Source organism: Camponotus floridanus, unplaced genomic scaffold (assembly GCF_003227725.1).
Source record: "Camponotus floridanus strain SB8 unplaced genomic scaffold, Cflo_v7.5 scaffold13, whole genome shotgun sequence".
Classification (NCBI taxonomy): Eukaryota; Metazoa; Arthropoda; class Insecta; order Hymenoptera; family Formicidae; genus Camponotus; species Camponotus floridanus.
This window is the reverse complement of record NW_020229248.1, coordinates 175589-190735: the sequence shown is the minus strand read 5'-3', so window position 1 is coordinate 190735 and position 15147 is coordinate 175589. Positions and strand designations below refer to the sequence as shown.

At 37.8% G+C, this 15147-nt stretch overlaps 1 protein-coding gene across 2 annotated transcripts in view; it reads right to left on the bottom strand.

Moving 5' to 3' along the window:
* The window catches only part of LOC105254367 (sestrin homolog), a 182442-nt gene that overhangs the window by 28965 nt on the left and 138330 nt on the right, over positions 1 to 15147 (bottom strand). The window contains exon 1 of one of the 2 annotated variants that reach the window (XM_011262998.3): positions 7048 to 7571. The exons of the other annotated variant lie outside the window; for it this stretch is intronic. Within the exon in view, the coding sequence (XP_011261300.1) occupies positions 7048 to 7080 (33 nt within the window). The 5' untranslated portion in view covers positions 7081 to 7571. Of the gene's footprint in view, positions 1 to 7047; positions 7572 to 15147 lie in introns of those variants that run through there. 2 annotated transcript variants of the gene reach the window in all.

Genomic DNA, 15147 nt, shown 5'->3' with positions numbered 1-15147 from the left:
AAATAAGTGCGATAAAATCATAAATGCCCGGGCAAGATATTTGCGAATTATCCAACGCGTGAGCAAACACATTAATCATCAAAAAGATCGGGGGGGTCTCTCTTTTTCTCCTTGCCGGACCGAGTCATGCGAATGATCTGTGCTTCGCAACGCCATATCTACCGATATCGCGGGTTCCCAAGGTCGCTCGGATAAAATCCGATAATTTAATTCAAGCGATTCGGCCGACCGATTTCTAGAGCGGAATATTTATCTTCCCTCCCCCTCCACCATCACTCTTCCATCCAACTCTCCCATCTCTCTCACTCTGTCACGGACGCCCAATGTCGTCAAATCTCAAGACATTGTTTTGAGAAATATTTTTTAATACGAAAAAAGTCATGATGAATATACAGAGTGATCTAGTTTATTTTTAACTTTCGTCATAAATCTTCCAACATGAAGTTTACGATTTAAATCCGATTATTCTCTATAACAATTTCTCTATAGCAATTTTCTAATCCTCGAGCTTCTAAACTTTTTTCCAATGAAAAAAATCAATTTTTCATATTAAAAGTTAAAACATTTGTCATTAAAAGTTATGCGGAGTTTCTGGGACAACTTGAAAAAAAAAAGATGGAAAGACAGAGAAAAGAAAGAGAAAGAAAGAGAGAAAGAGAAAAAGAGAGAGAAATTGCTAGAGAGAAAATAAACTCGGGAAAATATGAGAACGAGGAGAAGAAACGATGAGAAAGAAAGAGGAAGAGAAGAGGAGGGAGATCGAGGTCGCGAACAAAGGAAACTTCGCGAGTTCGATGCTCCCTTCTTATCAGTAGATGGTAGTGTTATAACCAAGACGCGAGAGCAGCCGCCTCATTGGTCGCCAGCAAAGTCGACGTCATCGTATCGATTGCCGGCCTGCCACGTGACGACCGCGCATTTCTCTCTTTCTCTCTTTCTCTCGTTCTCCATTCCTACGACCTGTCCTCGTCGCGCTTGAAATCATCCCGTGTCCCACTGGCCGATTCGAGGCCGATGATGCACAAAGAGACGTTAGGTCTTCTCCGGTACTAAACCAGAAAGCATGCGAACACTTCCGGCACGGCCGCAAATCTCGAGAATCGCGACGAATAAAGTCTCCGGATGGCGCCATTCGTCCTATAAATTATAAATAACGTTTTGCGCGATTTCAGGATAAAGTCGGAAAAGACTCTAGATTTCGAAAAGCTACGGATGTATATAGCAAAATCGTATGTGCATAAGCGTATGTACATAATCAAGACGTCGCTAAGACTTTATACAAACAAAATAGATGAACATTTCCGCTGACTTGGCCTTGCTCCATTTGCGAACTTATTTTCAACGAACTTTTAAGTCTTCATATTTTAAAATTTAATGCATTTTTATTTTAATCTCAATTACTAGACCTTGATAATATACCGCGTAAGAAAATGTAAGAAAATAAGATCTTAAATAAAACTTGCAATCAACTAATTGAATTATAATGAATCTCATTAACGTTAATTTTAGTACAAGTAATTTAAATTATTTTTAATAATAATAATAATAATAATGTAATGTTTTTTTATGTTATTATAACATTATAAATTTGTCGTAAATTGGATTGGCTTTTATAACTTAATTGCTATGAATGGAATTTTAAATAAAGAGTTTAAAGCGATGTATCTTTATATGGTAAGAAATGCGAATGAATTTTCATTGTTGATGGCTTCAAATTCTTCTGAATTTATCTGCGAAATATATATTTCTAATAATTTATAATAACAATTGAATAATTTATAATAATTCTCTCGAGATATATCTCTATCTTCTTCCTCTCGAATTAATTCAACATGCTTATCTTTTTATCAAAATTCTTAGCGACGTATTCTTCGTACAATCTCTCGTACATCAAAGATATTCAATCGCTTATGTAATCGTTAATCGAAACATTAGCGCGCTGGAAAAATTTATCGCGACGAGTTCGCCCACGGGTCGCAAAAAGCAGAGACTCGCGACCGGTTTTGAATAGTTCAACATCAGAAAAAAGGGGCCCCTCGTCTTTCATTCAGCAAAAGCCTTTAACGTCGCTGTGGCGATGCTAAAAAAAAATAAAAAATAGGGAAAGAACCTGCCGTACGCGAGGAGAGCGAAGGTGGCCTATGACCGGATCCGTAAACATCTCGTTGGAAACTAAAACCCAGATCTCCGAAACCAGTTCCAGCGGTTGGAAAACAATTTTACGACATAAGGGGAGAAGTAAGAAGGACACACCTTAACGGGAGAAAGGGAACGAGAGAAGGGGAGCGAGAGAAGGGGACAGAGAAACAGAGAAAGAGGAAGGGGAAGGAAGGGTGAGCGCGGCATTTATTTCCGCCTTAGAGAGGATCCTTCAAGGACGAGCAGGAAGAAACATGCGTAGATTAAGAAACAAAAGATGCTACGTAGATACGCGAAGAATGTGAAAAATTCAGCCTCGTATCTCGTAAATAAAAAAAACTCCCATGACGCAGAATGTATGTTCAAAATATTTAATACGACGGAGTTTAAAGAAGAGAAACGACATCTGATGATACAACGCATAGTGGAAAAGACTATTCACCCCCTACCGAACATAACAACCGATATCTTCCGATTCTCGCACGACAGGGGAGAAATAAATTTCGAAAGGGAAGAGGATACATGCTACGTCGAGTAATCGTGACAGGTATACGTCCCGACAGAGCTCGATCGGACGGGAAAAGGAGTTGAGAAGGGAAAAAAAAGAGGAGAAAATTCGATAATCGTGTACGTATCCCGGCGGAGAGATACGAGCCATCCACCGCTGAAACTTGTCAGGCGTGTTGAAGGAAGCGAAGAGGAAGGGAAAAAAAAGGCAAAGGTGGTCGAGAAAAGACAAAGGAAGGGAAATCGAAAACGGTGGTGGCGATAAAAATAGACGAGCCGCGTCTGATATTGCGCAAAGACGGCCGCTTAATTTCACCTCTTCTATTTGCCACTCCCGGTAGAAACGGCGCGAACGAAAATAAACCGGCTACATCGGGAGCGTGTGAGGCGAATTTCCAATTTCCCGCAGAAATTAAACCAACGCTGCTCGATTACGTAACGAGCAACAACCGCGGCGGCGAGGGAAACGTTAAACATACAAAAGCGAGCAAAACGTTCGTATCAGGTTCTCGAATCCAGGTAAGGGTACCGATTCTCGGGCCTTTTTTTTTGTTGGAAAAAGGCGAGTTGAAAAGGGCCCGGTTGGACTCGCTTAGAGCTGCGGTTAAGTAATAAGTTACACCTTCGGTCAAGGTGTTGCTAAAAATTAGCTTACGTCAACAACAGCACTACTCGCTAACGAGTTTCTAATGAGTCAATCACCTTGACTCGAGGCAACTTTGCGTTTGCGTTAATAAGTAAATATAGCGATGCGTGAAAAGCGCGAATAATTGAAAAAAATAACACGTATTATGTTCGAGATATCTCGAATAAATCTGTCATGGTCTCTTATTGTTGCTACCTTCGAGGATCTTTGATCCGACAAAGAAAAGACCTGAAGAAATTAAAAAAGGTGGACTTTGATATCCAATCTCTCTTTCCTAAAAGAGATCTGTCACACCAAGAAATGTTTCAAGCATGCCTGAGAAAAACGCTCGACAGCGAATCGAAAATTCAGCAAATATGTAACGCATTACTTTGGTCTTTATAATTCACTTTAATTGTGACTTATTTGAATTCAAACCTTATATTTTTAATTTTAATAAAATTTTGATTCGATTCTTTTCTAATTGTCACAAGATGTAGAAAATTGAATAATATGAAAAAAATAAGATTAAATAATAAAAAATAAAATGTTAATAATAAATTAAAATTTTGTTGAAAATATAAGACTTGAAATATTTTTAATAAGTTTAATTTGATTTCTTTCATAATTTTAGATTATTAACAATTTTAATGGAATATTTAACAATTCTAAACATTTAATAATTTTGATTTAATTATTCTGGATCGTGTACGTTACATTATAATACATTTGCTGAAGAGATTAAATTTATATTTACCTAAAACTGAAAATGATCGGCGCGTAAACATTTAATCGAGCTATAAATGTTATATGCGGAGCGTTTTATGTCCAAGGACGAAAATTCTCAATCTGATGTTAAAGCGCAAGCTGATGAAAGAGGGCTGAAGCTGACGCAAGATCAAAAATCTTACGTATCATCGTCTTGCACTCGTTTATACTACGAAGGACAAATTATATGAAAACACAGCTGCTTCTTACAAATGCAATAGTGGTTCACGATTTCGTGGCACGCTCAGCGTGCCCGTAAAAATAGATAAGGAATAAATATTCATACGTCAACTTTGTTTACGAGAAACCTTCCGGATGCCTAGTTTAAATTCGTAGGTCATTCTAAACGACCGTTAATTTCAATCCAGCTGACCATTCTTTTACACTCGTCTAATCCCTAGACACGTGTTACGACTTATAATAAAGCAATTAAAAATGTATTAAAAAATTCAGCAATAAATTGTGTACGATACATATCTTTCTGGAAATACGTACGTTGAAAAAATGATACGAAGAAAGAGTAGATTTTATTTTATCGTCTTTTTCCATTAAACAAATTATCTAATCATCTAAATATCTAATAACGAATTTTATTTGCGTCAATTATATACTGTATCGTTATTATATAATTACAAATAACCGACGTAGGAATCGAAAGCTTCAAAATATGGTTGTTACACAAGCGCAAGATCAAATCGAGCGATCACCTGATTAGCAAGTCACTAGCAATCGCTTATCGGATGAGGCACGTGGCCGAATACACTTGTCCCGACTCAACCACGATTAAATTAGTATATAAACTAATATCGCGACATTTTTTTTACTCGAATAGAATTAATTAATCAGTAGAATTAATCATCGCTTCGTCAGCGGATTGCTAATCGAAATTGTAAAGCGAGAAAGATAATGAAAAAAAGATATTTAGACTTTATTTTCGTGACAGAGCACAAAGAGCACCTCATAAGTATTATTCTTCATCGTTATTGATAACGCGGATCTCGTAAGAACAATATCTTGTTGACAACTTTTATAAGCATAACAAAGTGACAATTCAAAATTTCGTCCCTTCTATAAAAAAAAAAACTTGTAAAAAAATAGATTAAAACGTTCGAGAAAACCTATCTTACATTTTTTTTTCTCTAAAGAAATCGCAAAATATACGCAAAAGCGCAATCAATCGCTTGTTTCAAAACAAAACTATCAAGTGCGAAATACATTTATAGTTCCTTTTCCCAGAAAATCATGTATCTCTCGCATCTATACTGACCTTGCTTTTTCTAATACGTGCCAAATTTCAATAATTGGCACGTACTGTATCCAAGGTTCCTCTATACAATTATTATATCATGCAAGAATAGATTGATTATCTGCAGAGCTAAACAACTTTTTACGTCTCGTTTAATATAAATTATCGCGGATTTTTATTTTATAAATGATGTATTTGCGCGAAGCGTGCGCATCGAGCGTCCGGAAAATCCGAGAAACTTTTAGAAAGCCGAGAAAATGGGTCCGCACGCACATGACGTGTCGTTATCTCGTCGCGAGATCAGTGATTAATCGGATGGGGGACGGGCGGAAACGGGTGTAAAACAAACGCGTAAACAAGGAAAAGAGGAATTACTCGCTCTCTTTCTTCATCGCTATTAAATCCCGAGGTTTCCCGACCAACCGGCAACGTCGGATCACGCGACTCCGACCTTCCGTCTCTCTCCGCTGCTAAGCAACCGTCTCTCTTCATTTCTCTCTCTCCCTCTCCCTCTCCCCCTCTCTCTCGCGTCGCCTGGCCGCTCTCGCTTCGTCACCAACGTTATTGTACTCTATTTCTGCCGATGAGCCGAGTAAGGTCTCGGTAAATTTTCGAATGCGTGCCGGGCGCACGTGCGCGAGAGAAAGAAAGAAAGTCGAGGGAGAGATATCAGTCGGGAGAGATCTCCTTCGAGTCCTTCGAGTCCTTCGAGTCCTTCAAAGTCCTTCGAGTTGCATTAAAGATACCGTTGATCGTCTTCGATATTTATATGCATGCGCATCACGCAGAAATTTGTAACGAGGAGCGGAGAATATATTTTAGACAAAGAGGAAAAAAAATAAAAGATTATTTTGAAACGAAAAAATTTACGAGGAACATTCCCATCCGAGGAGAGGAGTTTTTATCGCTCATTTTAATCCCCGAGAATAGCATTCGAAACATTAAATTTCTGCCTTACTCGTCTCATTTACATTTAAATATGTAATTTATTCGTAATTTATTTATATTTCGCGATGTGCGAAATCGAAAAATTATGTATTAAAAGAGAAATTTTTGCGCGATTCTCTCTCGATGCAGAGAAACGGCCAGATTAATTATATATGTTGGCAACGTTTAACCCTGCAAGATGTATATGATTAAAAAAAAAAAAACGCCGAAGCGCATGACGAAATAACGCGGTATCTTTCGTGGTAGTTTTATCACGTAGTGTCAAACGTTATTTCGTTTATCTAGTTGCAAAGTCAGTTATGCGTATAGCATACGACAATAACAGATATCGGTGGGCGTAAATCACTTTATTTGTGCAAATATATCCCCAAGTATAACACATACGAGTAACAAAACGCGGGACAAAATTAACTTCAAAAGTACACACATTTACGAGTGCTTATCAGTAAATAACAAAAGTACTCGCATCTCGTGTGGAAAGTTCCAGAGAATTAAAAGCCATCTGGCGTCTAGATTTAGACAACAATCTCTCGATTTCTCGCGAAGAAAACTTTCCATTTGTGCGAGTGACATTTGTGTATCGGTTATATGTCAAGTGACGTAAATCCGAAGAATATATCCCCATCATTTCCGGGAATTCGGCCTTTTCCGCTCCTCTCGAGCCAGAAGATTCGAACGATTCGTATACACAATATGTGATGAACGCGTACATTAACAAGATTCAACGCGTCGACGCCGGCCAACTTCATGTGGCTCTTTCGAGGAGCGGAAAAGCCGAAAAGCCGGGAAGGCAGAAGTACCGGTATTGACTCACCTCGTTCGTTCCTATTTGACCCATGCTGCCCATCGTTGCGCGATTCGCGAGCGTATCGGCAGCTGCCGGCTGCAGGTTGTTCTCGTTGGCGATAGGAATCTTGACGGGTTTCGATAAGGATACTGAAGATAGTTACGCGCACTCCGGCTGAGGATTTCAAATTTCTCGCTCTTTCCCTCTCTCTCTCTCTCTTTCTCTCGACAAGTACGACGATATTTATATCCGAGATCTCGACAATTATCACCGGCGAGTCGGCGAATCAGATTCGATGCGACACGTCCGTCGATTATCACTACAAGTAACGAGAAGGAAGTTCGACGTCGCGGGATTATTACCAGTCATAATATTATCACAAAGGGACTCTCGAGTCGTCTCCGGGGAATCGCGGAGACTACGTCACACCGTACCGTACCGGCACTCCGAGTGAGACGAGAAGTCGAACGAGAGAAATCGGACAAACTACGCTACGGGAGGAGAGTACAAAGCAACGATCCGCACCTCGAGACAGCCGGTTACCAACTGACGCCGCCAAGCGGTGCCCCGTGCAAGTCGCGATCATCTGGCCGGCTGCCGGGTGGCGAGGTGGTGGGGGAAGGCCGCGGAGGGGGTAGATCGGGTACGAGCGCGGTAGGAGAAACGCACGCCGGTTTTACGCATCTGCCATTGGTCGGGACAAGGCCGTACTATTAGCTAGTCCTAGTGCGTCGAGATGTTGGGCACAATTCGCGCGAGGAGCAGGGGAGATTTTTGGCGAAGAGTCGAGTCCGAAAAACTATCTCTTTAGTTTCTTTCCGCTTTCACCTTAATTAATATGCACAAGGAAACATCATGCGGGTTAGAGTTTAATTGAGTGTTCGGTTCTCTCGTTCTCTCTTTTGTCTTTCCTCCGTTTTGCTCGTAAATATAAAAAGAAAGAGGCTCATTAGACAAACTCCCATAATTTTAGTAACATTTATGACGAGGTGATTTAAAGTTACGGCGTATGCGATATAATAGAAACTTATTTTAATTATTACTTTTATGGATTCGCAGGCAAAATATTTATTAATCTCCGAATAATCGTATTTAGAGAGTTTTTAACTTAAGCTTTATTCTATATAACTCATAGGGTTTAATGATAATCTAAACATCTTAAGTCAACAATTTCTCCAAAGATTTAAAACTGCTATATCTATAAAAATTTATGCATGTTTCATCTGCGGGTTTATAATGAAGAGGTAGGGAAAAAAGCACACGTTGGCCGCAGTCGAAGAGACGGTCCTGGGCGATGACGGCCGGCCCGATCAGCTGATGCCTTAGCAACAGTGGTATTAACCGCGCTAAATATATCAGAGGGAGTTCACGTCTCGATACAATGCAACTTGTAATAAGAACGATGAGAGAAACATCGCATCGAGTGATAACTATAGTTTCGTCATGCGATTAAACGCATAATCGCGTCGATGACGTATAATTGCTGCACGCAGCGATTTAAAGAACGGCACTTTCTCGTCGGTAAATATTACTTGTACATACTTTACCGGTTGCGACTACAATAAATAAATGAGAATTTCGTCGAAAATATTATTTCGAAAACAAATGAGAAGGGAATCAAAAAGATGCGGTTATAAAAATTAATTGATGTTTAATACGATATTTAAAAAAATCATTAATATTAATATACTTGTACACTAATATACTTGGCGTGTACATTAATTATGAGATGCATATATATATCGATTAAGAATTCTTCATTTTTTTCTTAAAGATTTTTTATCAAAGATATATATCACTAATTAAAAAGAAAAAATTTTACCACTTAAAAATACTTTGCAAAAAATCGAATATATAATTTAAATAGTATAAATATAACCAGTCAAGATTCTATATATATTTATCTTTTCATAAAAAGATATTAATATATACGTTAAAAAATTTTATGTTAATTATGTTTATATTATGCAATTATGGTAACACTTTCGCGTGATATAAAATAATCGATTATATTCTCGTAAATTGTACATCTCTTTTCCTAGAATCCACAAGTATAATCGCAAGAAGTCACAAGTGTAATCTGACCTAAATAAAGCTTATAAAAATAATTTCCAGATTGCTGATAAGCTATCTCTAATTACCCGACCATGCTAGTAGTGTGATTTCACTGAAACATATTTTGATGATGATATTTGTCATCACATTGTTGATACTCTGCAATTATGTTGATGATTAATACCGCTTATTATCGAAGCTAATATTCTTAGATAATAGATTATTAATCTTAATCGTCAAGAAAGCCATCGACAAGCGACACGAGCCCGTGGTCGATAACGCGAAGAGCGAAGAAAATTAGATCCACTCCGTAATTAAGGGACAAGAGTCGGAAATAAATGAGAGACACACCTATGTCATCCTCTGCAAAAGTGGGTCCTGAAATTCAATTAAGTACGGGAAACGTATCATGTGACATAACAGTTTCGTGCGTCGTAAATGTTGGGATCAATGAAACCACATTTCCCCTCCCTCTCCCTCCTTCCATCCCTTCGCGAAGTAGATGAGACGCGGACGAAGCCGCATCAGCATCCGCGCGATTCCTTGTTCCTTTGTCTCCTAAGGATACTCAGAAAGGAAGGCGCCAGAGGGATCGACCCTTCATTTCCGCGAGTCCTTTAATGAGTCTTTGTTACGAGATGTCGAGCGAGAGGGAGAAGGAGAGACAAAAAGAGAGAGAGAAAGAGAGGGTATAAGTACGTTCATATATTTCGAACGAGAAATTACTGCGCAGAAATCCTATATTCGCTGCATTTCTTGCAAAATGTCATGCTTATAACGATAATATTAGCAATATTAGATCACATCCGATTCAATTTACTTAATTATCAGCTACTTTGCATTCTCGAGTCGATAAATAACGGATAAACATTACGCGCCTTCACGTTAATCGCTGGGAAATGAAGCACGCGTCACGCGGATCCGATAAGAAGCCACGAGAGGAACGATGAGGAAAAAGCGACGATCTTGCGCATTAATTAATCGCCGATAATGACAATCGCGTAACGCGATTTCCGCGGAGAGATCAGCAGAGCAGCTCCGTTTGATTTCGCGAAAATCGCCGACGATTCGGATATTTTCCAGTCGTGGATCAGGTTCCGGATCAATTTGACAGCGCGGACAAATTGCGGATAATTTGCAAAGTGACAGAAAATTGATTTCGATAATTTTAAATATATAAAAAATAACTTCTCTTACACGAATTCTTGAAGAAGAAGGAAAAGATTTAATATTGTTCGACAGTAGGAAAAGAGAGAAAACATTGTAGCTTTTCTGCTTTTATGTAAAGGAGTTAACATAGTATGAAACGTAGGTTGTTGTTTTCTCGCTCGCGAATGAAACGCAATAGCAATAAATTCTTTCCTAATTTTTTCCGTCGCGGGAACAGGTATTGAACTCCAGGAAACGTATTTCATGCGCGAATTGACAGGCTAGATTATTATAAATAGATAGATGAAAGAAAGCAATATGTAAGAGACATACTGCGAATTCAATTCCTTACAATCGGAATGTACTCCAGTCAAGACTGTGTTAAATTTTTCCAAATCTCGAGAGAGAGAGAGGGGGGGAGAGATAATTAATATTATATAAGATACTCTCAATTAATATTACATAAGATACTCTCATAGAGACCGGATTGTAAATATATTAATTATTAGACTTAAAATATAAACTTGTAAACCTAAGTAGGCGAGGTGAATGTAGATTTAATTATAAATGATTCTCTTTCCAATTATTAATTATGTTATTAAATTAATATCGCAGTCTAGTCTAATTCTAACTTTTTTTAAATACCTTCTATTTTTTTAAATACCTTCTATTTTTATTTTTTTTTTAAATACCTTCTACATTTTTGCACTTCTATCTAGTTAATGTATATTCGCGTGGGCATGGGTTCGAATTCATTCCAGGTCTTCAACATTCACGCGGGCGAAATAGATATTTCAGTCGAGTTTCGCGCGAACTCCCGGTCAATCATGATTTCCGCGAAGACGAGGGATCTCTCTTTCTCTCGGGCGCGCTGTGAAGTTTCTATTATTTCGTATTCCCGGGAGGAGAGGCGGATACAGGCTCTTGGGCGAGGTTAGTATTGGAAGAGCGAAGGGGTCAACGCTCGGAAAAGCGCCTCTCGTTACAGCACTGCCATACGATATTACCACCAGGCCCGTCGCTTGGATATCCCCGTCAGCTCCCCTCCTCCCACCCTCCCTTTCCCTCTTTCTCTCTTTCTCTCGTTCTATTCGTCCATCTCCATCGAGCTCCGATCACCTCTCTCGCTTCCTCGCGAACGCTCCATCATTTTACCTCTGTGCACTTACGGCAATCCCGTCCTTTACCCGTCCCCTTCCTCCGTCGTTTTCTTCGCTCGATTTCATCCCTTACGAATGACAGGAACCGAGACTCGTCGATCCGTTGAAGAATCCGCCATTGTTTGTTTCTCTTGACTTGCGTTGTTATTCTGGCTTACGGCCGTTTATTGGTCGACGAGATATTGGTCATCTCACGGTTAATTGAATTCATCGTTCCTTCTCTTTTTTTATATTATAACTGTGGGGTTATGAAGATTTAGCGAATTAACTCTGATTAAGATCGTCATCTTTTATTTTCTCTCTATATTTTATGATGAAATATATTCGGCGACCCTTTGTAAGGACCATACGTATTATAATGTTTATGAAAATAGATGAATAAATGCAAATGAAATTTTGCATCTTACTTGTATGAATAAAGGGATGTGTCGTTTTCGCAAATTTATGGACGACTCTTTCATAAATGTGTCTCTACTCTCAATAAGACAAAGAGAACTTAAGAATATCACATGGCCATAGAACCGAATATGATCAACACTTCCGAGAAAAAAGGTGCCCTTCTCTTCCCTTTGTATTAACTGTGACTCGATCAGCTGTCATAACATCGCTCCATATCAATTTATCTCGCTAAGTTTCTTTTTTCTGTTAAGCACCATCCATACACACCCTCTCTTTTTCCTATTTTATCTCTCCCTTTATCTCTTATTTTTCTTTCTTTCTCGCTTCATTAGCTTGCTCTTACCGTTTCCCTATTTCCATATCCGTCTTCTCGGTATATTCTGTCTTCTCGATATACTCGTTTTACTTATTTTGCCTTCTCTTTCCCTCTCTCTTTTTCTGTCTCTTCTCTCTTTTACCGTTCCGTTATAACGGAGCAAAGAGCAGCCTACTATTAAGGATACTACACGGTTAGTTGCTACGAAATCAATGGAAAGTTTTGTCTACCATAACTCGTGATGAGTAATAACCGGCTCTACGCTCGAATAACGAAAATTGCTTTTACCTTGCGCGATGCTCAACGGAAGAAGCCAGAGTTCGTTCAATCGGTCTTTCGGTCAGTGGGTTCCTAATACGTAGGCCTACATATATATATATATTTATGTCCCCAAGGATATCGAGTATCTTTCAGCCATAGAAAATTGGAACCCCTCCTAGAGTAATTATTGACATTTAATTTTATTTAATTGAAGATAATTGCTCATAAAAAGGAAATAATTAACACAAGTTGGTAAAGATCTATTTATCCATGAAATGATACCATCATTCAAGATTATTATCGTAATAAAGTCTCCCATGGTTTTTCAAAATTCACTGAAATGTATCCCGCGTTTGTTTTCAACGAATGAATTACGAATGTATTACGGAATTTGGGATATGTCGACAACATTTGCAGTAGAATTAACAGCAAAACAGATAATTCATACGCGCAAAAAAAACATCTTACGAAAACGTACGATACTTTTATCGCACAGAGTGTGTGTATTCAACCGCATTTTACCACGTGTTACTCACGCTGGTTATACATCGTAACAACTCGCTATTTTTCGTTCCAAACGCATTTGCATAGTCAAGATATGCCATCACATGCCGAAAAAGCTGTCAGCTAATAAGTAACGTGCGTGTATGTGAATCACGATATCAAAATATAAAGTCGTTCCACGCTGCCAAACAACATCCGAGCACACATTTCGGGCTCGAGTTAAAAGTTAAAAACTGAACTGGTCTTATAATATCGCCGACGATAATTTTTTCTCGTTACGAATCGACGAAAATTACATTTTAAAAATAAGAAAAAAAACTACGCTTAAAATTCATTCGAAAGACGTTTTCCTTGGACGCGCGCTAATATCTGTCAATCGTAAAATCTCATGTGGGATTAAGCATATACAGCATGAAATCAAGAATGTCCTCCAAAATAATCAGCCACTATGCATCTCGATGTTAGATGTAGTAAGCTCATTATGCGTGAGAGAATATTCATACAATTCTTGTAAATATATCGGTATCAAGAGTGACATGAGTCACCGTTTTGTTGTACTTTGCGCATGCAGACATAGTTATGCAGTCTATCTATATCTCCTTGTCCCTCGATGTCCTTGCGCGTAATCTTCCGTTAAAAGCCGTCTTCGGAGCCGTCGATATAAATTGTTTAAGAACGACAATGAGTCATGTCGGCTGTAAAACTTTGCGTAATAATGGCGGCACGTCTGCCGCGACCCGGATCACTAAGCGAGGATCAGACTACTTTGTACAAGGCTATTCACGCAGATGTTCTTAAATGGGATCTCAAGTACAATCTTTATAGAGACAAAATATCTGATGCATATTAATGTCAACAAAATGTACAAATTAGTAAAAAATTATAAATTATAAATTATAAACAAACAGAATAGACGAAGAAAGAGAGAAAAAAAGATATTCATACATATGCATATGTGCTTTAAATTTATTATTTACAGTTAAAAAAATAATCGGGAATAATGTTATAAATCTTAAATCCACACAACATTAATTATTTAAATATATAATGCAATTTAAATAATTAATTAATGCTGTATTTGTTGTGGCACTTTAAATTACACAATCGATGTCAAAATATCATACAGCAACATGTTTTAATTAAAATATTTTAACTAAAAATAAATTGTCTATAAATATACCTTCAAGATTACGCGACACATCTCATAAAAACAGGCATGAAAATTATATAATTTCTTAATTTATATTTAAATCCTTTTAATATGCAGCTTTTTTAATGCGTACATGCAATCAAGTCAATAAAAAATTTCGATAAAAAATAGAAAATAAAATAAAAGATATATCTTTGTTGTTTTCATAAAAGTTCCTTGACCAGAGTCCAGCCCACATAATATTTTTACGCCTTTGATATATTTTTACACACGTTTCTTTTGTCCTCACGATAACTCGTCAAAATAAACTCGTACGTTGCGACAATACTTTTTATTGGATAAGAAAATATACGATACGAAATGGAATTCTCGATATCAAATGCGTTCGTAAAAACGAGCATAAAGCTCCCGAAAATTGTTTATCCCTGGCACGGAGAGTTATGTAATTTTTATAACATCTCTTGGAAAGAGCTTACACGATACCGTAAATCGATAGACAAACTACTCGCTCCTCTGTTTGCCAGACTCGCCACGGAATCTTTCATTAAAATCAGAAATCGGAGATTCTAGAGCACATCCTGTTTACGCCACGGGATAGCGCAAATAAATCTCCGATAATGCAAAGCAAGTTTAAGTAAAAGTTAATGCCGATACATATTTGTTTTTATCGAACGGACGTTTCTCTCGGCCCTGCGATATGAGATGGAGCGCACGCGTAACGATTATACTGGTTTCCCATTAATATTAAAGGGATAAGACATTAGGCAGACATGTATTTGTATTTATAATGTGAATTATTCAGTGCGGATTTGAATAATTTGCATTTTATCGAGACGCGTGATATAGGTCAAGCATGCGATATCACCCGATATCACGTTCCTCGTCTCGACGACAATATTTTGGAAATCCCGCGTCATATCAGACATATTGCTAAATCAATATAAATCAAATGTAGAATTCGCAATCGCATATAAAATAATAATGCATATTAAAAATGTAAATAAAAAGGAGCAAATCAATAAACACCGATGAGATGAAATTGAAACCGTGAAATTAAATTGGAAGAAATCTAAAAAAAAAATCGATAAGAATACTACTTACATAATATAACGCAATATTTTTATTTCAGATTA